Below are 27,697 nucleotides of genomic sequence, written 5' to 3'. Positions count from 1 at the left end.
CTTCTGTTCCTAGTTTCTGCTCATCTTCATTATTTCATTTCTTCTTCCTTTGGGTTTAATTTTGCTCTCTTCTTTTTCCAGTTACTTAAGGGAGAAGCTAAGGTCACTTATTTCAGACCCTTCTTTCAGTACTGCGGCTCATACATGCTAGGCAAGCAGTCTACTACTGAGCCACATCCCCAGCACTTTTCAGAAATATTTTTTGAGACAGAGTCTAACTAAGATTGGCATTGAATTTAGGATCCTCTTGCCTCAGCCAACTAAGTAGCTGAGATTAAAGGTGTGTACCACGAGGTCTGGCCTTTCTTCTTTTTTTTTTTTTTTTTTTTTTTACCCCGGGGTTGGCCTTTTTTTTTTTTTTTTTTTTTTTTTTTGGTACCAGGGATTGAACTTGGGCCCTTGTGCTTATGAGGCAAGCAGCAGAAACACTGAGCCAAACCCCCAGCACTGTCAGAGTTTTCTTCATTGTCTTCTTTGTGTATCTGGTTGTACCTATGGACTTTAGCATTCTTGTGTCCACTTTTAGGGCCAGGGGCTGGTGAAGCAGGCAATACCTGTTTGTCTTTTTATTGGGAATATTCTGCATTTAACAGTGAACTCAGAAGAACTGTTCAGCTATATGTTGTTAAGACTCTGCCCCAGAACTTTCTGACTTCTAAGCTTTGGGATTTTTCTTTCCTGCCAGTATACACAGTCAGCACCAGCAGATGGGAAGAGGCACTACAGCTTCAGCATAGGCTGCCCCGAGATGAGGAAGGCAGTCAAGGGCATCAGGACAGGCACCCTGCTTCTGTGTAGGAGGTTAGAGCAGAAAGTTATTTCAGACATATCCAGTATATGGGCACATGCGTGCTTCTCACAAAACTGTTTTTCTATTACGAGTGGTGGTGCTCACCTGTAATCCCAGGTGGCACAGGAGGATCACAAGTTTGAAGACAGCAAAACTGTCTCAAAATTAAAAAATGAAAGAGTTGGGGATGTAGCTTAGGGCTCCTTGGGTTCAATCCCCAGTACTGTGAAACAAACAAAACTTCTTCTATATGCTTGAAATATTTTACAATTTTGTTTTAAAACAGGGTTTCACTTTGTAGCCCAGACTGGCCTCAAATTCACAGTGATACTCCTGACTCAGTCTCCTGACTCAGTCTCCTGAATGCTAGAATTACAGGTATGTGCCATCGTGCCCAAGTGATATTTTATAATAAAGAAATTAAGTCAGTTTTAATAGAAAAGAATTTATGGCAAAAATACAGTGATTTCACATTACAGTAGTACATTCTGCTAAACCAAATGGCCATAATGTATGTATGTTTCAGATATAAAACTATAGTTTTTCAACATGTGTAATCTCCAGTGTGATGACGTTTCAGTGAGGAAATGATTGTATTTGCAACACACCATCATCCTGAGTCTACAGACCTTAGTTAGACCAGCCCTGCCCAGATACCACCGAGGCCCTAAAGGGGCATTTGTCCCTCCTGAGTCCAGGATGTCTGTGCACAGCACAGGGAGTCAGTGGAGCACAGGGACTCACCGTCCAGCGCCTCTGTGATCTGAGTGTTGCTGCAATGAAATGGGAAGAGCACACAGAGTCCTGATTCTGCACTGTTTTCCAGACAAAAGCACAGCACTAAGCATTTCACCTGTTTCTTTGTCATTCTTTGCTGAGTCCCTGAGCTCAGTGAGTGGCAAAACTGGGAGCAGACGGTGGGGAGTTTTCCAGGACCACTGACAAGGGCGCGGCCTGCTACCCTGTGCGCATTACCCTGCAGCGGACATTCACTGCATTCCTGTATCATGTCAAAAGATGTTCCCTAGGGTGAATTCTAGGAAGGCAAGCAGCCTACACAGAGAGAGCTGCAGGTGCAAGCTTGCTGATCAGCATGTTGAGAGCTCGAACTTTCTCCTCCAAGATGCGGTTTTGCTTCTCAGCACCCCACTGCTTCTGCTCAGCAACCTGAAGAGCCTTTGTGAGGTGAGCATTTTCCACATAGAGCTCCTTGAGCAGCAGGCCGGATCTGGTGCTCTTCTCCAACTAGAGAAGAGCCATGTTTACAGTGAATTCCCTGTGGAAGCACCGTGTGACCAGCCAACCAGCCTGCCCACCCCCCCACACGCACGACACATGTGTCCCAGCCATAATTCAGGTTCTTAGAGATCTGACACAGACACTAAGTACACTGGCAAGCAGGGTGTGGTGGCATACACCTGTAATCCCAGCACTCCTGAAGGCTAGGGCAGGAGGATTGCAAATTTAAGCTCAGCCTAGGCAACACAGTGACTTAGCAAGATCCGGTCTCAAAAAATGCTTAAAAGGGGACAGGGTGCTGGGAGTGTAGCTCAGTGGTAGACTGCTTGCCTGATATGTACAAGATGTGCTTTCCTCAAAGGCCCTGAAACAGTTCCCCAAAGAAACATGATTCATGACGCAGTAAAGGGTAGTACTTGGTAAAATCGGTCTTCTGCAGATTCGTTCCAGTTATTAATCAGAAGACAATTTGCGCACTCTCTGGTTGAAGTTTAGACCCCTGATGTGGCAGTCCCACGTGGGAACAGGGTATACTGAACTCTGTGAAGAGCCTTGGAGCTTGCGGGGAGGGGACTCAGAGGGTTAGAACTGCCACTCACCTGATCTAGCTTCTCCCACAGGAGTTGCTCCACCTCTACTGCTGGCCTTGCCCTGGTATTCAGCTGCTCCTGCTTCTGCTATAGAAGAAGGTTCCACACCCACTCATGTTTCAGAAGGAACCACCATAGAGCTTATTTACATCAAAATGGAAATTGGCCAAAACAAAATCTGAGAGTAATCTCGAACAACCTTCTATCTGTACAAAGTGGTGTCACTCATGCCAGACACACACCAGGCTTCTTCCAGCCCTGGTCAGGGCACAGTGTGACCACACAGAAAACCTGCAGGGCCAGGGGCCGTGGGAGCACAGGGTCTGCTGCAACAATGAGCCTTATCCACCCACATCACTCAGCCAGTGCCTTCTACTGAGCAACCGGAGGCCAGATCTAAAGCCAGCTTACATCAGTCTGACCCTGGAGGCTTTATCCAGAACAGTTTCCTTGATGCAGTACAGGACCTGGTGACTTCACCCTGATTCTCCTAAGATCCCAGCGACAGGAGAGGGGAGTCATGGTCCCATCAGAGACTGTTCTGAGGCAGGTACAGTAAGACCACACAATCCAGGGAAAGAGAGCACGCCTGCCCCACTGTGCCCCCACAGCCCACAGCCCACCTGGCTGAACCAGGCCTGGCCCTGTCATCTCTCAGGCCAGGACTGGGCCGAGTACCACCAGCTGCCATGCATACCCACCTGGTCCTGGCCTTCCTCATGGTTCTCTGTCAGCTCTGATCGTGCTAGTTTCAGGCTCTGACATTGCTGATTCATATGCTCAAGTTCAACTTCAAGCTTCTGGATCTGGGCACACTATTATAAAACATTCATTTCACAAGTACAGTACCAGAAATAGCCTACTATATACTTAATGCAGAAACTCCAGAATATTACAGAAGTTAAACATGGCAAAATGTATCCCATGGTGCCCGAATCCACCCAACATCCTGTTGTAATTCCTTCTTGCATTTCCCAGGACACATGGGGTCCTGGTCCGCTCTTTACTGTCACTGCAACCCCAGGACATCAGATGTTATTGGAGAACTGGGTCTTCAGCAGCTGTACCATAATTACCCATCATCTATGCTCACAATTCTAACTGATTCAGGTCTGCTTTACTATTGCAAATAGCACAGTGAGGAAAATACTTCCAGTTAAGTCTTACCATGATGCTTTTAGTTACAGTTCCCATGAGGAGGGTCCTGAATGTCCATCACGTGAACATTCTTGAGGCTCTTGACACATATTAGAGTGAGCTGTCCTCACACCAGTTCACTGTCCTAGCAACAGCATTTAACTCCCCTTTGTAATTGCATTGCTGCTGAGAATAACCGGGGCATCTTCACACCAGGTTCCTGAGATGCCCCTTCACACTCCCAAGACTTGCCCAGTCTGGGGGACACTCTAGGCATGCCTGGACTAGACTGTTCAGATGAGTATAATCTGAGCACCCTGAGAACTGAGCAAACTAGTGCTCTCTGTAGGAGCCGTCCCCTGACCTTAGGCTAATCAGCTGTTCATCAGGGGGACAAAACCAGCTGAGGATGTCACTGCTCTGTAGTCTACTCTGCAAAACCCCCTCCAGATGGGGAATTTAGCTCAGTGGTTCCACTGCTTGTCTTGCAAGTGCAAGGTCCCAAGTTCGATCCCTGGTACGAAAAAAAGACCCCTCCTGATTGTGACCAGGCCTGTCCGGCCCAGCAGCCCATCCTTGGGGACAAGTTCTTGTCTAGCCTGTGGTCACTGGAATCCCTCCTTATCTGTTACTAAGTTTCAGTCTATCCTTTTCTTTCCCACTTGCACTCATTAACATGTTTATGATAGGGTGTAATTCATGTTTTGCTTCCGGGAGGCTCTGATTTGAATTTGATCATTCCAGCCAGCTAGAGCCACCAGTAGTACATGCATGACTATCTCATTGGGTGGCTTGTACCAGTGGTGATACAAAGGGGTCTAATCACTTTTATCGGTAATATAAATATTAATACTATACATACCAATTAAAATCATAATAATCAAATTTATTTGTTTTATTAAATTCAAATGCCCATGGCATTTCTTTATGGGTTAATCAATAATTAATTCTCTAAATTTTAAAATGGAAATCTTACAAGTACCCCATTGCTGGTGTATATAATAATGTGTTTACAACTGCTATACCACAAATTACAATTTATTTATTTATTTATTTATTTTGGTACCGGGGATTGAACTCGGGTCCTTGCACTTGCAAGGCAGGCCACCGAACCACTGAGCTAAATCCCCGGCACAAATTACAATTTTAAAATACCATTTTAATGTTTTCCTCAAGGAACTGTAATATGATGACAACTGGTCTGCTAAATCAGCGCCTTTCTTAGTATATTATAATCAAAGACCCACTGAGAAGAGGGTCTTCATAAATGAAATAGGTCTTTATAAACCCTGTCTCACCGGGGATTGCTCGGGTCCTTGCACTTGCAAGGCAGGCCACCGAACCACTGAGCTAAATCCCCGGCACAAATTACAATTTTAAAATACCATTTTAATGTTTTCCTCAAGGAACTGTAATATGATGACAACTGGTCTGCTAAATCAGCGCCTTTCTTAGTATATTATAATCAAAGACCCACTGAGAAGAGGGTCTTCATAAATGAAATAGGTCTTTATAAACCCTGTCTCATCATAGGTAGTTCATCGGGTCTTTTGGCACCACTCCACTCCCTGGCACATCTGGGTTGTGGAGGCAGTGGCTACTTTCTCTAGGTCCTGGGATTTGCTGACTGCTTGAGCCCGCTCACTTGGGGAGCCCGCTCACTTGGGAAGCCCCTCTCCGCCTGCTGGAGTGCCCACCTTGTGGCCATGGGGGCTGGGCCTCACTTGTCTGTACCCACGACTTGTGCTGCTCTCACCTGCTGTTCCTCACGGCGCCCCACTTCCTCCAGCTTCTGTGTTAATAGTCGAGCAGCTGCGAGGTTCTCCTCATTCTGGGCTTGATGGGTGGAAGCGACCCCTTCCATCTGAAGGACCCTGCAGTTGAGCTGTGACACTTCATTCTTGTATTTCTGGTTCTACAGGGAAAAAAAAAGTTAAAAGAGATTGAGAAAAAGCTTTTAAACCGGCAGCTCCATTCAGATCAATGCAGTTGTTCCCAAGCAAGGACAGCTTTGCTTCCTGGAAGCACTTGGCAGGGTCTGGGTTTGTCATACCTCGGAGAAGAGGAAGATGTTGGAGGAAGATGAGAGGTGGGGTGCCTGACACCCTGCAGCACAGACCTGACAGCCCAGACATCAGGAATGCCAGGGACCAGAGTCCTGGTGTTGTTCAGGAGAAACAGGCCTTAGCCATCAGAGCCACAACCATAGTCTACTGTGGTGAAGACCATTTGCATCTGTCCCATTTCCCCCGAGGTTATTTCTAAGATATTTTAAGCAATTTAAAGTTTAAAAACAACTGAATTCAACCTGAAGTATGACAATCTCTTCAAAGTCTCCCCTGCTCTTTTGTCACTAGACATACAAGAGCTTTTGGCAGGCAGCGTGTGTCCACTGAATGGGATACTTTACTTTTTCTCACAGCCACTGCCAGCCAGACGATAGAAGGTTGTCGGCAAATGCCCAGGGTGAATGAGGGCAGACCAGGCACAGAAGCAGCAGCTAGGAAGTTAGCCGTAAGCATCACACCACGGAAATCCCAGCACCCTCCATTTCTTGTCGTGGCTGTTTTCACACAAACCACATTTCTGCTTCCTTGCTTTTTCCCAGTGGTCAGGATGACAGTGCCTGCAGCACTGAGGGCTTTGGCTGCTGAAGCTCAGCACTATGGGCTGTGCACATTCCAAGAATGAGACAAACACTGTTCTGGTTATGGGGGTTTAATAAACACTTAGAGGATCCCAAAGTTGCTTCAGTTTGGGTTTGTCTGAGGTTGGCAAGTTCTCTGAGAATCTCAGTCATTCCCTTCCCCAGAACCTCAGGGGTCTGTACATTAGAAGCCTTGGCAATTCTGTCTGGTAAGATAGGTCTCATGTTTATCACAGTTTTTGGTTAAAATTAATGTTGATTTTCACTGGTTCATGTTCATTCTGTTCTCGGAGGACATGTCTGATTAATACAAATGAAACCTTTCTTGGACACCTGTTATAAATAAACTAGCTGATCTCTTATTCAACTTGAATACTTAAAGTCTGTTTGGAAATAGTTTCAAACATACAGAACACTGGCAAGGACAATGCATTCACTTGATAACCGCTTTCCCATCTGCACTGGCATCTGTGCTCTCTGCATATGCACACACCCCACCCCACACATGATATGCACAGCACACATGTGCACACTCTGAACACCACAGATATGTGTACACATGCATGCCACACACATGCATGCCACACACATGCACAGTGTTCCCTGACAGCCAGGCCTGTGTGTGACTCCTGGCAACAGCTGTGCTCTCTCTAGAAACTTTACTTCAGGACAATGATCTCAAGGGCCACATGCTCTCTGGTTGTGCCCATGGCCCAGTGACATTTTTCCCAGCACTCTTCCCTCCTGAGGTCGGATGGTGCCTCTGCCATGTTGTCTTTGTGACTGACTTTTGGACAAACACAGCCCCTCCCCTCCATTAACAGCTCTGTGTGTCTAACACTTCATGGTGATTCAGGTGATTTGCCTTAGCTGAACACCACACAGATGATGCTGTGATTTCTCTGAGGTCCTGCATCAGAGGAACAGATGCCACCACTTCAGCTGACAGATATCCATGGTGCTCACTTCAATTTCTAACTTGGGTTCAGCCAACTTCTCTAACAGAAGCCAAGAGAAGATGCCAGCAGCCAACTCCTGGGCAGGTGCTAAACAAATGGGTGTTTGTGTCAAAGAGGATTCCTCTGGATCGGACTAGGCCTCTAGGCCTAATTTCTGGGTCACAAGACAAACAGATGACCCAGGACAGATCCAGAAGGCAATGGTCTATGAGACACTGCCTCGTCCCTTCCAAAAGCCAGTGACACAGGGAAAACAGGAGTTCTGGGTCAGGAGCTGCCACAGTGAACCGTATTTCCATAGATGTCCCTAACAGCATCTGCCATCCAATGTCATCCTCTGAAACGTGACTGGACACGGGACCATGGGAAACTCTCATCACTCCAGGACTCAGCAGGAGCACTGGGGCCCTGTCCCTGGCCTCTTCAGTTCTTCGTTGGTCAGAGTAGAGCAAAGGTCCCTCAGGCCTCCTCAGGTAAAAGTGACTGCTAGGGCCGGAAATGTGCGCCTGCTAACTCCACACACGGAAGCCCTGACCCCAAGGGTTTATATTTGGAGGTGAGGCTTTTAGGAGCTAATCAGGTTAAGTGAGATCATAGGAGAGCAGTTTTACTCCAGTAGTATTGGTGCCCTATGACAGTACAATTTTAAGGGAAAAGAATGATGGAGTAAAAACTTCTGGTCTGTAACTGCAGGTAACTTGGAGAAGAGGAAGAGCTCTCTCTCAAGGCTATGAGAGAACAGTGAGAAGGCAGAAGCCAGGCAGGCAGAAGGCCCACTACAGCCCAACTGTCAGCACTTCTGGCCCCCAACCACAGAGTGTCTGTCTTGGTGTGTGTGGCTTTGTTACTGCACTCAGAATTGTCTGTTCTCTTCCTGTCCTCAAAGAAGACAAAGAAGCCCACCAGAGCTTTTGGGGAATCACGATGTGTGAAAACACAGTAATACCTCAGTTCATGGATGCTTCTTTTTGCAAACAGTTTGGTTTACAAACAGAAGCATTTAGCAAAATTCTGCTTCTGTTCATGAGCTCCATGTCCGGTGACGGAATACAACCATGACCATTTTCCCCAGACAAACACAAATGTGGCCATCTTCCCCAGAACTGTACGACAAATTAAGTTCCAGAAGTGAGGCACCACTGTACTCAGCTCCAGCCCCTCTGCCCGCCTGTTTCAGCACAGGCCTGTGGGAAGGACAGCAGTAAAAAAGTAGAGCGTTAGTGCTGGTGAGAGGTGGAGAACTGCTGGCGGGAATGTAAACACTTCCAGCCACTGTAAGAAACAGGTTGGGCTCCTTGTAAAACTAAGCACATACTGCCATGTAACGTGGTCATGACTATCTTGGGCATTTATCCTGGAGATATAAGAACTTATGTTCACATAAAAACTAACGTGATAATGTTCACAGAAGGTTTTATCTGTAACAGCTGAAACCTGAACTCAGCCCAGATGTCCTTCAAAAGGTGAATGTTTAAAAAAGGAGGATGCTAGTAGAATATATTAGCATGCTATTTTTGACTCCTGGTTAATCTGTGTATTAAAATTAATGGTTAATAAACAATTTTGTGCTCTTAAAAAAAAAAAGGTGAATGTTACATAAATCTGCACATCCCACCACAGATATCCCTCAGCAGGAGAGAGAAACTACCAACACACTTAAACTTCAAGACTCTCCAGGGAATCAGGATGTGCAAAGGCTATGTTCTATAAAAATTAATTTGTAGAACATTTGAAACAAGTTTTAGAAATGGAGGACGGAGGAGTGGTTGTTGGGCGTTGGATGGGCAGGGAGAGGATGGTGTGGTCATGGAGGGGACTCCAGGGACCCTGCAGTGTTGAGAATATTCAGCGTGACTGTGGTAGATACAGGAATCCATACAAATGATGGTACTGTATAGAACCTCACACACAAATGACTGCACAGGCGAAACTGGGGAATTCTAAACAGGACTCGTGTACTGTGCTGTCAGTGTCAGTATTACGGCTGCGATGTTTGAGTTGTGTCCTCCCTGAGATTCACATGTTGAAATCCTAACCACAAGCACTTCAGCATGTGACTGCACTGCGAGACAGGGTCTTTAAAGAGTGACTGAGTTAAAATGAGGTCATATGAGGAGGACCCTAAACCAACGTGACTGGTGTCTTTGAAAGAGGAGAAAGCTGGGATACAGACAGACAGAGTGACAACCCCAGGAGCACACAGCAAGAAGACGAAGAGAGGACTCAAGAAGCAGTCCTGCGACACCCCATCCTACACCTCCAGCCTGCAGTGCTAAGCCACAGGCCTGTGTGCTTGGCCAAGGCAGTCCTGGGTGCCTGAGGGAGTGTTATACTATAGCTTCACAAAATGTTACCACTGAGGGAAACTAAACCAATTGTGTGAAGGATTTCTTCACATTTTTTTGTTTTGTTTTGTTTTGTTTTGAGACAGGGTCTCACTATGTAGTTGAGACTGACCTCAAACTCATAATGTAGCCCAGGCTGGTTTCGAACTCACAGCGATCCTCCTGCCTCAGCCTCCTGAGTGCCGGGATTATAGGTGTGCGCCACCATGCCCGGCTTTTCTTCACATTTCTTAATGCTACACATAAGTCTGCAATTGTCAATTCAAAAATTTTAATTAAAAAGAAGAATGGAGGGCTGGGTATTTAGCTCAGTGGTTCTGCTGCCTGTATCACAAGTGCAAGGACCCAAGTTCAATCCCCTGTACCAAAAGAAAAGTGGAGTAAAAAGTTCTGGTTTATAACCATACAGCAGATCATGGATAATTATGATATACTGCACATTTAAAAACAAGAAGAAAAGGGCCGGGGATTTAGCTCAGCGGTTCGGTGGCCTGCCTTGCAAGCACAAGGACCGGAGTTCAATCCGCAGTACCAAAAAAAAATAAACTAGAAGAAAAAATTTTTTAATGTTTTTACCATGAATAAATGATCAATATTTTTCAGGAATTAGATATGTTTAACTGGATTTAAACATGCAATGTATACCTGTATCAAAAAAATCACATGTTAAAATCCCAGTCACTCAGGAGGCCAAGTCATGGGGATTCCTAGTTCAAGGTCAGCCTAGGGAATTCAGTGAGATGTGTGTCAGAAATAAAAAAGGAAAGCTAGATGTGGTGGCACACGCCTGTTATCCCAGCACTTGGGAGGCTAAAGCAAGAGATTGCTGTGAGTTCAAGGCCAGCCTGGTCTAAACAGCAAGACCCTGTCTCAAAAAAAAAAAAAAAAAGAAAGAAAGAAAAAGAAGAAGAAAAGAAAATTAAAGGCTGGGGATGTATCTCACTGGCAGACCACTTACCTAGCGTGTGAAGGTCCCAGGTTCAAGCCCCAATTTAAAAAAAAAAAAAATCACATGGCATCTCAAAAATATGTATAATTTGTACGTTCTAGTTAAAAAATAAATTTAAGAATTGAATGAACACCAAAGATGGCACAGCCTAGCACATTCTCATGACTTAATGACAAAGAGGCCCAGCACAAAGGCAACTGCCTCAGCAGAGGCAAAACCGTGAAGGGCCTTCACATATAGGTTAGGACACGGGTCAGACAGCAAGTGAAAAGGCTGAGGGTGATGGAAACCAGATGCTCACAGTGGGAGAAATGAGTCAGAGATAGCTAGGATCATCCCAGTGGCTCATGGATTTTGTGTGGCAAGATGCATAAACAGGCTTCACATGCATGTGAACACATCCTGCAGCTGCATCCACTGAGCACTCCTGGAAATAGCACAGCCCGGGACAAGGGGCACAACCACTGCTCTCTGGACAAATGGTGACTCCAGGGCCGGGGCCAGGGAATAGCAAAGGAAGCCGGACGTCCTGGGGCCACCAGAAAGGAAGGAGGGGCTAGGAGAATGCTTAGGACCTTGCAGAGGGCACAGAAGCCACTGCGGTGGGACTCCCACGTTGGAGCATCGCTGTGACTACAGCTGGTAGTGGATTATGACACCAAATAGTAATAAAGTGGGATAAATGAACAAATGGTAAGAAGAAAGCCCCTCCTCACAGGAGAATGCAAACTAGCAAAAGTGACCAACTGGCTGCCATCATAATCACGACGACTGCACCAAGAGACCCAAGGATGCGGTAATTCACAGGGGAGGGTTTGAATAACAGGACACTGACAGTATGAGCCCCTCCCCATATTACAAAGAGGGAAACAACCTGCTATGGGGAGGCTCATTCCATTTCCCCTCACCCAGGCAGGCATTGCAGCTACCACCAGCAAAGGGGCAGCCTACTCTGTCCCCTAGAGGATGAGACAGGGCACACTCTTAACTTCTGAGTTGTTCCAGCCGAGTCACAAGGAACACCAGGCAAGCCCAAATGGAGGGCTGTCCCACTCAGCAGCCACTAGGAGCCTTGCAAACCGTGAGGCACTGAAGAACCAAGGGCAGACCAAGGGCGACACAGCCACATGTAATCCAACGATGTAGACGCCAGCAGAAGGCCTTCCCATTTATGAGGGGAGCTGGAGGTGGCAACACATTCTCAAATCTTTTAAGGAAAAGTTCACTACTCCCTTTTTTGTATGTGTGAAACTATGGCATCGTAGTGGGGACAGTGGTGTTGGGTCACGCCAGGGTCGATACCTGACCTGGATGCTGAGCTCGTCCATTTCAAAGCAGACCTTCTCCTTGTCTCTCTTCAGAGCCTCAATCTCCTGCCTATTGAAGAAGCACAATCAACAGCGTCACTGGGGAGACTCAGCATCTTTCTTCTTGGCTGCTACTCACTGGGCCACAGTGGCTTGGATCTGCAGCCACAAACAGCCTGGGCACTGCCGTCCTGGGTACCTGCCATCACTGTCACTGCTCACAGTGAGGAGTGGGAGCATCTGGCCATTGTATCAGTTGAAAAGTAAATCCAATTTTTAAAATAATGAAAACTTCAAGAAAGACACATGCTACTGTGCATACTTGTTATTATTTGGGGAGCACTCCGACCCCAAACTGGAAATCTAGGACTGTAAAACTGATTTGTAAAGAAGTACTACATTGACAGTACTATAAGGACAAACCCCTCTGTGACATTCTTTAGTCACACAGTTACAGACTTTTTTTCGTAACCAGAGATCAAACTCTGCCTTGTGCTTGCATGCTGCTGAGCTAACCCCACCACCACCGCACTTTAAAAAATAAAAAATAAAGTAGGCAACAATTCCCAGCAGCAGCATGAAGATCATGCAGCCTTACATCTGCTGAGGTGGATGGCTCCACAGGGGCCTGGCAGGGCACTGCGGAAGTTGGATGGAGGAGTTGCTACAGTGTAACAGCAACTGGCTGACTCTATAGACACCACTGCAATCCTATCCAATCAGAGCCACATCTTCAGCATTTCAGAGCTGAGATCATCTTGAAATTGGCAGCTTAAAAAGGAGACGGTTGTAGCAGTGATGGCAGAAAGCCATCCTTAACCCACTTCCCTTCCATGGTGCAGATCCCTGCCTGCTCCACCACACTGCGGCCCCAGCCCCTCTCTGCCCAGAATTTGCCTCAGCTCTGCCTCACTGACATTATCTACACTGGCCATGATCCTGGAGAATAGCTCAACTGGAATATCAGGATGTAAACAAGCAGACTGCTTGCTAGTAACCCAGCCCCAGCAAAACACTGCCCGCCCCATGCTGTGGCTGGGGCCCTCTGTAAGGCTGGGTCTGGAGCCGTCTACGCTGCGTCTGCCTGTGACCCTGTGTACATGTTCGGCCCCACCTCTAAGACCAACGTGCACAGGAGTGAAGTGGCCACCCACCGGGGGAGGAGGCCCGGCTATGCCTGTTGGTCTGCTCAGATATCAGCATGCCTATCACCCAGGCCTCTGGACTGGACAGATCTGCCTTTCGCTGCATGTCACTGCCCTGAAGATCCACGTGGCCTGAGGAGATGGGCCTTACCTCTGCAAGTCACTCATGTGCTCTGCAGCTCCAAGTTTCTGCTGAATCCTCTCCAGGTCATTTTTCAACAAACCATTTTCTTCAGAAAGCCTCTGGAGTACCACCCTACAAAATTGTGAAAAGCCTGGTGAGGCTCAGCCTGGCTCTGCTGCTGGAGGCTCTGGGCACCACGACCATTCCACTCCCCAGAGGAGGCATGGGACCCTGCCTTCCTCTCCTGTGGTGACGCACTTTACTCTGGCCTCTCCACAGGAAGCACGGCTCTCACAGCCTCTACACTGCATGCTGGCGGTGGCTTACCATGGTTTAGCACCCGGCTTCGTCACTGTCCACAGCCAACCAGCCCCTGAATCTTGTGACCATGCAGCTGACACTGAGTGAGTGCTCAGGACAGCTCAGGACATCCATTTCCTGCCCACAGAGCCAGGAGAATACGAGCCAGAGGCCCAGTGTGCACGAGCACCCATCCCTCATCCATGGTCAGCCCAGAGAGAAGAAACGGAGGAAGGGACTACGTCAACAACAGACACAGGGTGGTCCTCACAAGGGCAGAAGCAGGAGTGAGCAGCTAGCATGTGACCCACTCGCCAGCTGCTCTGCCTTCTGACAGTTCCAATCTGTGGAGGTGACACTGTCACTGTTCACCGGCACAGATCACTAGCGAGGCAGCCTGAGTCCCATACGTGGTTGCAGAGCATTTATTCTTAAGGTAAATTGGCCTGGCTGACATTTACACCTCCCACCCATGGTCTCTATCTGGCTTTATCTTCTCAGTTTTTTAACCTAAAACAATTCAAAGCTACACTATTTCTTCAAATTCATTTTATGTACTGTGCTTATATTAAGCATAAATATTTCTTTCATATGACCTTAACTCTTAAGTAAAAAAGAAAGAAAGAAAGAAAGAAAGAAATAGAAGTCAGTGCAATTTTAAAAGCAGTTTCAAGCAGGGGGAGGAAACTTTTCACAGGAGACCTGGGTTTTGAACTATTGCTGGGTGGCTTCCTGGAGTCCAGAGGGCTGCAGGTTCCTCTCCAGCTCTACACTCAGCACCCAGAGCCTACGCAGGGCTAAGTGCACAGTGAGCCACTGCCCTCACAGAAAGCAATGGAACCCTCCAAGGCTCAAAGAAAACAAAGGCCTGGAAACTGAGCAGGAAGCCACACAAAGCCAGGTGACCCTGTGCCAGACCCTACATCAGTGCATCACCGGCAAGGCAGAGAGGTTGCACCAGGGACACCTGCTTTTTGCCCACCTGCTCTGGATTCTGGAATCAGGAATGGTGCCACACACCTGTAGTCTTAATTATTCAGGGGGCTGAGGCAAGAGAATGAAAGTTTAAGGCTGAACTAGGCAACTCTGGCAGACGATGTCTCAAAAAAAAAATCTTTTTTGAGAAGGGTCTTGCCATGTAGTTCAGGCTGATGGTTTTTTTTTTGGGGGGAGGGAGGGTATTAGGGATTGAACTTGGAACCTTGTGCTTGTGAAGCAGGCAGTGGTACCACAGAGCTAAAGCCCCCAATTCAGGCTGATCTTGGACTCACTATGTAGCTCAGCCTAGCCTCAAATTTTCAGCAGTCCTCCTGCCTCAGTCTCCTGAGTGCTGGGAATACAGGCACGCGCCATCATGGCTGGATCAAAATAAAACTGAAAAAGGGCTGGGGAAGTAGTATCAGTGGTAGAGCACCTGCCTAGCATGTTTAAGGCCCTGAGTTCAATTCCTAGTATCATAAAAAAAAAAAATCCTGGGAATTCTATCAAATCAGAATCACACCTAGACAGGCAGACGTGCATGCATCACGTTTCCTTTATATAAAGTACAGGATCAAGCAAAATCAGTCTCTGCTGTCAGAGGTCAGACTGGTGGCTGCCCACAAGTGACAGCTTTCGCGAGGTGTTTCTTGTTCCATCTGTTGCAAACACAAATGTGTTTAATTACTGAAAATGCTTCCAACTGCATATGTATATAACAATAACAAAAAACTAAAAAGAATGTAAAATACACACCAAAGGGGAAAAAAATGCCAACAAAGGAGAAGATTTTAGAACCATCCAGAGAACTGAAGCCCGATCCTGACTCTGGTGGAGCCAGTGGGGACATTGCCTCTGAAGGAGTTCACGTCCTGCCCTCAGAACCTGTGATGTTCCATTACGCAGCAGAGGATGCTGGGTCTACTTGAGAGGCTCCATTCACCTCTAAAGTCCTCAAAAGTAGGAGGGAGAGGGCAAGGGAGTCAGGTCAGCACCATGTGACATGGGAAGGCCTGGCCCCACCACCCTGAGTGCAGCGAGATGGGCTGGAATGCAGCTCAGTGCTCAGCATTTGCCTGGCAGCACAAGGCCTTGGGTTTGATTCCCAAGGGTGGGCAGAGAGAGGGCTTTGGCTGAAGCTAGCGTCCACTCAGAAAAATGATAACTACATGCACAACATAATCCTTGATTAGATCTGGGGACCAAGGAGTGACCCAGAAAGAATACACTGGGGGCTGGGGGTTTAGCTCAGTGGTGCCACTGCGTGCCTTGCAAGTGAAAGGTCTCAATCCCTGGTACAAAGAAAATACATCAGAACAGCTGGGGAGATCTGAATGTGAAGGGAGCATTAAACACCAGCATTGTGGGCTGGGGTGCAGGTGTGAGTGCCTGGCCAGCATGTGCGAGGCCCTGGGTCCCATTCCCAGCACCACAAAAGAAAAAAAAAGACGACTCTGATAATGTTAAATTTCCCATGTGTGATAACTGTATTGCACAGCTAACACAGAAGAGTAACTGTTCTTACAAAATAACATGCAGGTAGGGATTTAGCTCAGTGGCACCATGCCTGTCTTGCAAATGCAAGGTCCTGAGTTCAATCCCCAGTACCAAAACAACATCAACAACAACAAAAAACCCCACATAACATGCAGAAGTATTTATCGGTAAAATATCATAATGTCTGAGGTGATCCCAAACGATTCAGGACAAAGAGCATGTGGAAGAGGAGACAGCGAAGTCCAACCACACTCAGGCTATTCTCTTCATAGTGGCACCGACCTCTCTGGACTTGGCTTTCTCCTCTGATCATGGTCCTAACTCTTGCCCAGCTGGAGCTGTGTTTGTGGGCTGGGGAAGGGGTTCCCTGCTTATCTAGAAGAGGCTGGGGACAGAGGAGGAGGCGTGGATAGGCCAGCATGGGCTGGGGGTGCCAAGGCCTGGGGTGCCACCAAGCTGTCAGGTGCCTCCACCCACACTGTGTTCACCTGTAGAAGGCCAACTATGCCCGCAGTGGCCCCAGAGGACATGCATGGCACCATGCCCACCATGTCACAGCACAACCGAAGCTTCAGGGATGGAGTCATCTGGATACCAGGGCAGTGAGAATAGGTTCCATACATAGGAGGTGCCTGCCCAGAGGCAGAAACATCAGGATGGGCATGTGCAGGCCTTGAACAGCAGGGGCAGAGGGTGGGCCTGGAGTGTGAGGGCTTCCAGCCAGTCGCCGGTACTTCCTGCCTTCAGCTGGCTGGTGTGCTCAGTCACTCCTCTGGTTTTACTATAAACCGCACATCTCTGTTCCTAGGCACTGGAGCTGGAACCCGGGGCCTCACATGTGCCGAGCCATCTCTTCTGCAGCGCTGTACCCCAGCTCATGCTCCCATCACTCACCTGTGACCGTAGATATCATTGCCTAGACCAGTGACGGGAGTGAATGCATAGTGTGCTGTATAGGGACCAATGAAGCCAGAACACAAGGGCATCACGTGGGCGGCAGCGTCCACACTTGTGACAGAACACATGCCCCAGGTCCCCCAGGAGATGGGGCAGGAAATGCTTGGCTCCATACCCAAGGACCTGGCCAACAGACTGACATCTGCAGCAGCATCTCCAGGAAAGCCCATCCTCCCAGGTTATCCCAGGACTTGGGACCCAGATCTCCTTTCCGAGCACAGCTCCTCCACACTGCCCTCTGCCAGGCCCTGGGTCTCGACACCCAACACACAGATCAGGCCATGGTACCACATCTACCTCTCAGAGTCCGGAGGAAGAGGAATATAGCCAGTTCAGGACCACTGTTGGCCCCCCATGCCCTGTACTTGTAAGACCTGAGGTGGGGACAGAGGGTTGGGCCAGGCTTGTGGTGCCTGCACAGTGAGCTCTGTGGCCAGCACGGCTTCCTGAGACAGTTGGTGGGGAAGGAGCATGTGGCAGTCACTAGCACTAGAGCCTGGAGGGTCCAGTTCTGCATTCAAGACTGGGAGACCAAGACTGGTGTGCTGGCACATGCCTGTACTCCCAGTATTCTGGGAGGCTGAGACAAGATTGCAGGTTTGAGCCCAGCAGTGGCAACTTAGTGATTTAGCAAGACCCTGTCTCAAGGACCAGGAAAATAACTCAGTGTGAAGGCCCTGGGATCAGTCTCCAGTACTGGAAAAAAAAAAAGAAAAAAAAGAACGGAAGCCCACACCTGTCATTCTCTCTCAAATCTGCTTCTCTCTCGAGAGCCCGAACAATATCTTCCAGCTGTAAAAGTTTGATTTTCATGTCATTCTTCTCTTTCTCCACCATGTCTGCCTCAGTTTCTCCTGCTGGGTGTGGGAACTCAGGGTGGGGTGGCAGGGACCCTGGGTGGTGCTGGAGCGTGATCTGCAGGATACCATCTTCCCCTGCATCCCCTGAGGGCTCCTGGACATCAGGCCAGCTCAGGCTCACTGTGGCCCTTGCAGAAGGTGGTGGCTCCTCAGGGTCGGTCCCCTCATTCTGCCCAGGTGGCTGCATGTGTGGCCTCTTCTCACAAGAGACAGAAGCTGCTTCCTCTGCATCCAACAGACCCAAGCAGCTCTGTTCGTGGTCGAGGCTCTCCAGGGGCCCTCTGGACACAGTGTCCATACAGCAGGCCTGGCCAGGCCCATCTCCCACTGGCTCCTGCGTTCCCCCATGGGTGCCCAGGCACGGGGACACGGAGCTGGGTGTCTCTTGCTGCTCCTTTTCCGTGGTCGCTATGGCTCCGCCTCGCAGCAGGGCCCTCAGCGCTTCTGCTTCTTGGACCAGGCCCCCCACCTGCTCGCGGTGGGCACGCTCCAGTCTCTTCCTCTCCAAGGCAAAGGACCTGCACATCTCCGCCTGCTCCTCACCCAGGGCTGCCTGCAGCCTCTGCTGCTGCTCCTGGCAGTGCGCGAGCACCTCTTCCTCCCGCTGCAGGTGTGCCTGCTGCAGCCGGTCCTTCTCACGCCGATGCCGTAGCACAAGGCTCTTGCAGTGTATGTCATGCTGGGCTTCCAGCCGGGACAGTGTCCGGCTTAGCTCCTCTGCTGCCTCCTGCCTGGGGAGACACCACGGGTTATATACTCGCTCTCCTGCCTGGTTTTCACTCTCTGCCTGGCTGCATCCAACCTCATGTCCTTGAGCTTAAGGCCTTTGTCCATCCTGGGACACTCCTCAGCGTCCTGTGGGATCTGACCCTGAGGTTGGAATGGGTTCCAGGCAGTTCAGAAGTCTAGGGGCTACACAGTGGGTTCAAAACCAGCCTGAAATGCACAGCAAGACCCTGTCTCCAAAAATGAAAAAGCAAACAAAAGGAATATTCTAGTTTTCCAAACAACCCTTTTTCGTGGTTGGTACAAATGTTTCAGCCTTTTCAGGAACCTCACTAACCCAAGTTAACTGTCTTTCCCCTTTGGGGGCTTCTGGCTTATTCTCATCTCCCTACTTGCATCTGCCATGATCTGGAAACTGAATGCAGTAAATGAAGGCAGCCAGGACACGCGCCTGGTGCAGCAGAGTTTAAATGTGTCACAGCAAGCTGCTGTCATCCTCACTGTTTCATGCACGTTTCTGATGCAGCACAACAACTCTAGGAGACAACTGTTCCTTTATCTCATCCCCGCTGGAAGCAGGTGCCACCGTGGGTTCCCAGTAGGAAACCCTGGCCCACCCCGCTGAGTGCAGACCTGATCTGCCGCAGCTCGCCCTGGTGCTGCCACCGCACGTGCTCGTCCAGCCGCTGGGCCAGGTCACAGAGCACTGGTGCACAGCAGGAGGTTAGGCCAGCCCGAGAGAGCTCAGGGCCACCTGCTGAGTCCCGTAGCTGCTCCTGCAGGCCCAGGATGACTTCCTGTGACTTGGCACACAGCACCTCCAGGTCTGCTCTCTGTGCCTCCAGCACTGCGACCTCCTGCCGCTGCGCATGCTGTAGCTCCAACCTCTCCTTCTCAAAGTTGTTCTTCATGGCCTCGATTTCCCGCTCATAGGAATTCACCTAAGAGAAATAAGAGCAGTGCTAACCAAGAGGTCCTGAAAGCGGCAGGCTGGCAGGACAATGCAGAAATGAGCAGCATTCACAGGACACATCTGTGGGACAGAAAGTCACATGAATGACATCTATGCTCTGGGGACCCAGTGTGACTTCACAATGACCCCTCGGTAGGGCTGGAAGGCCAGGTGCCAGGAGGAGGGCAGAGCAAGTGACAACTGTGAGGCAAGGGCCTTCATTGGTCCAGTGGGCCGATGGGTGGGGGAGCACTGGATCCGGGCATAGGTGGGCAAACCATCAGGGTTCCTGTCAGCCCATCTGACATCTGCCAAGGAGCTGGACAGACAGCAGGCCATAGATACTGCCCCTTAACCCCTAGGGAGCCCAGCTGCCGAGCGGGAGACACATTGGTCTAGGAGGCTCTGGCCATGAAGCTGAAGTCCCCACCAAGGCACTCAGGCTCCAGGCAAAGCGGCTGCCCTAATTCCTGACAGCAGTCGAGCAGGCTGGGACTTAGGCACAGGTTACCCAGGGCTCAACCTGCTCCCTCCCCATGACCATCACTTCTCTCCTCTTTCCCGAGAAAGGGGCCTGGTGTGTAGCTAGTGGCACTGGACCCTGACCTTGGCCTCCAGCTGGGTCCTGAGTTCCTGGCAGTGCTCCCGCATCTGCTCCACCATGATCTCCGTTTCTAGGCTCACTGGACTGGAGTTGTCCACGAACACACCTGCAAACAAGAGGATGCCTTGCTTCTGTCATGTGGAGGACAACCAAGGCTCCGCCAGGCCCTCTAGTCAGGTCTGCATGGCAACTGTCTTTGCTGCCTGATGATGAGGCACCAGTCCGTGTGCAGGATCTGGGTAGCTGTGCCCCCAGAAACAGCAGCTCCAGTCTTTACCAGAACTGACAGAACTGGGAGGCTCCCCACAAGATCCACCAGTGACCTAAGTCTCAAAGTTTGCTGTAAGCTGGACACTCACTGCACCCGGAATCTGGCCAGGTGCAGAGGAAATGGGCTGCTGTGCTCAGCAGCCTATGGGCACTCTCCATATGCACACGCAGAACCTGACTAAGGAGCCTTTGTATTTTCTGGCATTCTGTATTATTATTTCAATACCACACACTGCCACTCTACCCTGGTGGGGACACTAGCAGGCCAGAACTCGACTGGCAGAGCCCAGGGAGTCTGCACCCAACCTTGGGTTTGCTGCCACCTGCCCCTATGACCAAGCTGTGCTCCTGGCTGCAGGTCACATGCAGTAGGATCTTCAGCGACCATGCACCAGCCCTGTCCTCTCTGGGCTAACAGGACAACCTCACTTCCTGAGCTTACTGGGGAGCTTGTGGCAGGAGGAAGCTGCCTTAGGGCCCCCGCACACGGACCCCACTAATTCCCTTGGGTCCCATCCTGGGACACAATTTCTTTTTGTTTTATTAAGTAAGCAGCTTCAGAGCAATGTGGAAACCCCAACTGCTCTCAATTACCAGCAGAGCACAGGGTTCTCAGAGAGTCAGGGCAGCCATTACTGGCAGTAGAGGACAGGGATGGGGGTCTGGGTCTCCGCAGTGGCCACCCCACAGAGCCAGAAGGAAGGCTGAGACAGCCAGGGCACCTATCCGCAAGGGGACCACAGCAAACCCCAAGGCCCTCAACCAGGTCTCCAGAGGAGCCGATTACACTGCACCATGGCCCTCAGCGTTGGTCCTGACTCCTTAGCTGAAAGGAGAGACTGAGGTGTGGACTCTGCAGATAGGCAAGGGACTCCCTCAGGGAACAAGGACATTGTTTCTCTTCCTTAAGTGACCGCTTTCATGTCCAGGGTGGACACTGTCCCACCCTGGAGACCACGGCAGGCAGATGTTTCCCCCACAGTCACTGTGACCTTCCTTCTATAAACCCTCCTCTACTCTACCATCCTAGTTCCGCTGCTGAGGGAACGACCAGCCTTAGGCTACCTGTGTGAGCCCATCCCTACCCTCACCTGGTGGACTCCTACCTGCTGCACGGTGTCCTGCATGCCCAGCAGGGCGTTGCCAACTCCGACTCCGACTCTGGGGTAGCTGCACCCGCAGGCTCTCCAGCTCGGCCTGCAGCTCATCGTTCTGGTCCTGTAGGTCCTGGGGGCAAAGGAGACATCTCCTCCAGGGCTACAGCTACCAGCTGGCTTGGAGGGAGCATCCCCGTGGGACAAGCAGGTGGTGACACTGGACTCCCACATCACGGCTAAGCAGCACAGTCATTACTGACTTTCTGGTGCCCTGCATCGCATGAACGCAGATGAAATGGTGAGAGGGAGATGTGGAAACATCCACACCTGAACAACAGGGGATCTGTTTAAAACCAAGTGACCTTGGAAGGATGGGGACACATAGGGAAGGCACAGTGTGACCACTTCTGGACCTGAAGACTACACAGGTTGACCTTGACCCAGAAGCAGTGAAGATCAGTTAAGCACCTGCACTTCCCTGTAGAAGGCACCAGGGCTCTTTGGAGAAACAGTGGATTCCAGACAAGCATAGGCTAGGCCTGGGGCACCTGGTGACAGGAAGGCTAGCACCACCTGCCCAGAGAGAGCAGCAAATGATAGGAATGTCCCAGGACATAGAAGCCAGCTGGGATACACTCACTGCTAAATCCTGCACAATCTGGGTACCAACATCACTAAGCACACAAATAAAATTTAAACCTTTAGGGGGAAAAATAGGAATTCATGGGTCCACTCCAATGACGGAGAACAGAAGGTTAACAGTACTACAGATGGGGCACCAGCACTGGAAAAACCAGTTTGGTTTTTCCAAACCATTTGGAAAAACATTTTCCAGCCATCATGGTAAAGACTGAACTGGGGAATAATCATCAATGATGCTAAATCACAAAGATTTTGTTGATGAGCAGGAAACTTACATGGCCTCAAAGTGTCCCCCTGCTGACAGTTCATCAGTGCAAAGAGAAAAACACAATCATTACATGTTGTGGAACCAGCAACACCAGGTGATCAACAACACAGATGAGGGCTGGTGGATACAACCTGCCCTCCCAGTGGCCAGTGGAGGAAGTCCAGCCTCTGCTGAATTAAAGGAAGTCACCAGTGACCACAGTTTACAGCAGCCTACTACAGGTATCTCAAAACAACCAAAGAGAGGACAAAGAAATGGTAAATGTTTGAGGGAGTGGAAATGCTAATTACCCTGATTTGATCTTCCCACACTGTAAACATGTGCTGAATTATCACGCTGTGCCCACAAGAGTGTTTAATTATGTGTCGATTATACAATTTTAAAGCTGGATGTGTTAGCACATGCCCGTAATCCCAGTACTCTGGAAGGGTAAGGCAGGAATGCAGCATGGGCAATTTAGCAAGACTCTGTCTGAAAATAAAAAAATAAAAATAAAAAGGGCTGGGGATATAGCTTAGTTTGAGGCCCTAAATAATCCCCAGGTGGAAAAACAAATAGGAAAACACACACACACACACACACACACACACACACACACACACACACCACAAAATGATAGAGTTTCTATGAAAAAGCAGGAAGGCGGAGGAGGGTCTGTAGTCTTCAAAATAAACAATGTCCTAAAAGAAAAGGCAGGCTGTGGGAATGTTTCAGAGGGACAGGACAGCTAAAGGCTACCAGGTTCTGGGCACCTCCTGTCTTGGAGAGAAGACACCCCAGGAGGACAGCAGGTAGAAGTGATCCATGGGACTCTGTCCTCCACTGGGCTCCACCTGTAACGATTAGCAGGGTGCTGGGGGCTCCTCTCCAGGAAACACTGCCCACTTTGTAGCTTTCGCACATTTCTATGGTGTGAATTCTCTCACCATAGCCAATTTAAAGCCACCAAAGTTTTACCAAGCAGCTGACAAAATTTCCAAACATTTAACAATCTACTTGGCTGTACAGACTGCCCCCTCCTCAGCACGGCAGGGGACTGGGGCCTCCTCCAGGAAGTGCACCGTCCAGAGCTCAGGGCTGAAATGTGACATATCACCCAAGTGTGCAAGCAGTACGGTAAGTGGGCAGCCTGAGCACAAGGTGTGCAGGTGTTCACTGTACTAACTTTATGTTTGTAGCTTTAAGCTTGAGACTACTTTTAAACAAAAGGTTTTAAAAATGGTCTAAATGTTAGCGGGAAACAACCAAAAATATTCCCCAAATACGGGAAGGGTAAGTTTCTAAAATAAGTAAGTTTGCGCTAAAATGTAAAATATCTCTGTTGATGTCTAAACAATAAAGTTTCAAGAATCAAAAATAGCAGAGTCAGGTTGAAAGAGTTGACATTTGTTTGGGAAACCCACACAGTTCCAGGCTCTGAGTCTTCTCAGCGAGTTCGAGGGAAGGCGAAACCAACCTATGGCCAGGCTCCAGCTGCCACCCTGCTGCCCCAACCTGCCCCCAGCACACCAGCTGAGTCTACAGGGAGAGTGACACATGGGCCGCCTGGGCCCTCACAAGGCCGAACCAGTGCAGAGGGAGAGGATGTGGCACCCAGGCCCAGGGTCAGCTTTGAGGATGGATATTCTGTCCACAATATCTGCTCAATTTCTAAATTATTTTATAACTATTAATGCCCTTAACAGGGACCATAATATATCCCCAGAAATAACTGGATTTTCAACATGAGATGATTTGGGGTAAAACCTGATGGGCAACATACAGTAGAAAACATTCAATGCAACTACACCAGCCATCCACCCCATCTCCACACAGACTACGAACACCACAGACCCTAACCATGCCTCCAGATAGGTACAGACCAGGGTGCTCGGCTTGGAAGTACTAGTCATCATTATTACTACAGCAAATTTGCAGGAAAAATAAATGAGTGAATAGCAACTTCCTCCTTAGATGTTTCTTATTTTTGTCAGTGGGGCTTCTTATAAAGATATTTTTTGCATTTACTGTTTGTGTGTGAGTGTGCTGAAGCTTGAACCCTGGGCTCACATATGTTATGTATAGACTCTACTAATGAGCTACACCTCTAGCCCTTTGTCTGGGCTTTTAAATGTGTATTACTTCTCCTTGGTCATTTGGCGATGTTGCCTACGTAGGATTTCATGTCTAGAAACATTCCACATTTCTACCAAAGCTATGCAGGATTCTAGTAAGTCATTAGCATGACAACCTTCGCCAGTCCCCCTGGGCCTGCGACTCTTTCCAGTTTCTATCACTTCTACCATTCCAGCTTCTGCGAACACAACCTTCTTAATGCCAAGGATGTCAGATGGCAGATGGGCCAAGGCAGAGACTGATTGATTGACTGATTGATTTATAGTACCAGGCATCTAACTCAGGACCTTGCACTTGCTGGGCAGGCTCAGTGCCACTGAGCTACATCCCCGGCCATGGAGCTTTAGTTTTGGAGATGAGGTCCTGCTATGCTGCTAGGTTGGCATCCAGTCCTGGGCTCAAGGGATGTTCCTGCCTCAGTTTGCCACGTAGCTGGAACTATAGGTGCAAACCACAATGCCCAGATTCAAGGGTGGAGGTTTTTGATGGTGCTTATCTTTAACCACATACTCTTTACAAAAAAAGGTTTCTTGTGAGTTTTATATAAATTAAATTTTAGTAAATGAAATCCTAACCAGGAGTGACTAATACTAATAAGGACTGTGTGATAAATTACTTTATTTGTTTGTTTGTTTTTTTTGAGACAGGTTCTTACTATGTAGTTGAGATTGACCTGGAACTCACTATGTAGTCCAGGTTGGTCTCGAACTAACAGCGATCCTCCTGCCTCAGCCTCCCAAGTGCTGAGATTACAGGCATGCGCCACCATGCCCAGCTGATAAATTACTTTATAAATCAAAACATTTCTCTGTATTGTTAATAACCAGCCCAACTCAACACTGGTTTGCTTGTTTAGTTTTCCTCCTGTACTGAAATGTTTTTAAGAGGACTTATCCTGGATACAGAGCCAGGGATCCTCATGCAGTTTGAGTCAGCAACCCTTCTGAGGCTGGACACAGCCTTGGTCATCAGCTCTAGCTAGAACAAATTCTCTTGCTTCCCTCACTGAACCATCCTGCAGGAACTCTGAGTCTGCTCACCCAGGAGGGAAAGGGAAGAGGCCTCACAACACCACGATGGTGTGAGCCAGGCAACCCCAACAGCCTACTATGCTGCCCGTCACTGGGGTGGGTTGGGGGCTCCAGGGCTGCTTGGGCCACTTACCCGGCACTTGAGCTTGTATTCCTTCAAGACAGCTGCAGACCGCTCCTCCTGGGCCTGGAGCTCCACGCCCTGTGGCTCCAGCTGGAAGTCAAAAGTTAGACACGCTAGCATGTGGAGGCCTCGGGTCTGCCAAGCACCACAAGCACATGGAAAGCGAGGACAGGCAATGGTGGAAGGGTGGGCGCGGTGGCCTCTCCAGCCCTGGCTGAGAACATGGCTTCCTCCCAATGGCTGGCAGCAGCAGACACAACCCTGTGGCGCCCTCCCCTGGCCTTCAGGTATCCCCTTCTCCACAGGATGGGCAGGTGGGGCCTTCCCACCATCACCCTGGGAAGGGTCTCTGTGGCTCAGCAGACACACAGGCCCTCGCCTGTGTAGGGTGAAGTAGCAGCCATGGTCACGAAGCCCTAACACAGAGGCAAGGCCACCATGCTGATTTTCTCTCCGGTCCAAGGATTTCAGTAGAGAAACCCTAAATTCAGTCACCTGTGTGTCTTTTCTCATGACTCTGATGCTCCCCCAACCCAGGGCTCTGCATAGGGGCCTTGCCTTTTCTCTCAGCACGAACTCCAGGTCACCCTGCAGTTTCAGGACCAGCTTCTCTGAATCTGAAAGCTTTCTCACCACCTCCAGGATCTCCTGCTGTAACCGGCTGTTTTCCTACGAGACACGTGGTACTGACAAGGCTCAGGAAGACAAGGAGGTGGGCAGGTGTCCTCATCACTTGGCTCTGTGGGAGGCAGGTGCCTAGGTGTCGTGGCCTCTGCCCTGGAAGGCAATTGGGCAGGTGGCTCATAGCCTTCGAGGGACAGACCTAGACTCAAAAAGCTCACAAGTGAAAATATAAGAAAGGGCTGCTAATGTAGCACTTCTGAGCTGTTCTCAAAAGATGGATTTAAAATTGCACCAACAGGCAGGAGGTGGCATCTTCAGACACTGGAGAATGAACTGGGATGAGACAGTGCCTGGTGGGTGGTGCACACCTGTGATCTCAGCACTCTAGGAGGCCTAGGCAGGAGGACCCTAAGTTCCAGCTCAGCCTGGGCAACTTAGTAAGACCCCATCTCAAAATAAAAAAATTAAAAAGGCTGGAGATGTAGCTCAGTGTAAAGAGACCCTGGGTTCATCCCCAGTACTGCAAAAAGAAAAAAAAAAAAAGCCCCACAGAGAGTGAGATTGGTGGTTTTAGTTACATTCTGCAAATGCTGAAGTCAGTGTGGGACCAAATTAGGAGAAGAAGGGGTGGGAGGAGCAGGGACCAGGCACAGGTGAGCATCTCTGTCCTTGACTATCCTTGCAGCCTGGATGCCTCATGCAGCCAGGCACAGGACACATGCCCAGCCCAGGGCACAGGTCAGAGCCAGTGGGAGAAGGAAGGGTGCCAAGTTTCTGTCTGCCCAGTGTGCCACCTACCTTTGCTGCCAGTCCCAGCCTGTGGCGCAGGCCGGCCTCCTCAGCCCGCAGGTGGTCCAGGTCCTGCTCCAGTATGGCACTCTGCCTACAGGCCTGCTCCCAGATCAGCTCCCGCTCTGCCTCTACCTCTGCCCGCAGGAGGCTCAGCCTTCCTCGGTAGTCCTGCTCCAGGCGCCTGCAACGCAGCATGGCTTGGTGGGCTCCAGGTCCTGCCCACTCCAGGGCCTCTTTCTAGGGTTACAGCCCACTATAACTACCTTGGTCCTCATGGTCTTGTTCTTGCCCAGCTCAGGAACCCCCCCATATAGTGGGACCAGGGTGACCAGGGGCCAGGGGTGCCTTGCATCACAGGGCCAAGGCCGCAGCTGCCCTCTGCACAGGTGTGAGGAAGTGGGCAGAGAGGGCTGGGAGGGTCCCACCGATGCTCGCTGCCCTGCTCCACCAGGGGGCCAACCCTCCCGGGGTGCTCACCACCTCATCGGCTGTGGGACTACACAGAGACCTGCCCTCCCCGAGCCCAGCAGCCACACAATTGTTGCCAAGACCACTCAGCTGAGCCGTGAGGAGCAAGACACTGCTTGCTGATGCAGCTATGCCTTCTGGGTCTGCCCCGGCCTGGGGG

At 49.6% G+C, this 27,697-nt stretch overlaps 1 protein-coding gene across 6 annotated transcripts in view; it reads right to left on the bottom strand.

Annotated features, from left to right (window-relative positions):
- Positions 1-1,224: 1,224 nt before the first annotated feature.
- The window catches only part of Ninl (ninein like), a 74,985-nt gene continuing 48,512 nt past the window's right edge, over positions 1,225-27,697 (bottom strand). For 2 of the 6 annotated variants that reach the window (XM_033761147.1, XM_010625617.3), the window contains exons 11-23: positions 27,076-27,250; positions 26,212-26,322; positions 25,663-25,743; positions 21,483-21,603; positions 20,109-20,212; positions 19,184-19,491; positions 17,701-18,555; positions 13,260-13,364; positions 11,964-12,033; positions 5,513-5,671; positions 3,321-3,434; positions 2,629-2,706; positions 1,225-2,035 (exon numbers count right to left, since the gene is read on the bottom strand). In XM_033761147.1, the coding sequence (XP_033617038.1) occupies positions 1,844-2,035; positions 2,629-2,706; positions 3,321-3,434; positions 5,513-5,671; positions 11,964-12,033; positions 13,260-13,364; positions 17,701-18,555; positions 19,184-19,491; positions 20,109-20,212; positions 21,483-21,603; positions 25,663-25,743; positions 26,212-26,322; positions 27,076-27,250 (2,473 nt within the window). In that variant the 3' untranslated portion in view covers positions 1,225-1,843. Of the gene's footprint in view, positions 2,036-2,628; positions 2,707-3,320; positions 3,435-5,512; positions 5,672-11,958; positions 12,034-13,259; positions 13,365-17,700; positions 18,556-19,183; positions 19,492-20,108; positions 20,213-21,482; positions 21,604-25,662; positions 25,744-26,211; positions 26,323-27,075; positions 27,251-27,697 lie in introns of those variants that run through there. The other 4 variants (XM_033761148.1, XM_010625620.3, XM_033761146.1 and 1 more) reach the window with 4 other exon arrangements.

This window comes from Fukomys damarensis, unplaced genomic scaffold (genome assembly GCF_012274545.1).
Source record: "Fukomys damarensis isolate Sample0158 unplaced genomic scaffold, DMR_v1.0_HiC HiC_scaffold_7, whole genome shotgun sequence".
In the NCBI taxonomy this organism is placed as follows: Eukaryota; Metazoa; Chordata; class Mammalia; order Rodentia; family Bathyergidae; genus Fukomys; species Fukomys damarensis.
Note: the sequence above shows the minus strand (reverse complement) of the source record. Positions and strands in the feature narration are given on the sequence as shown.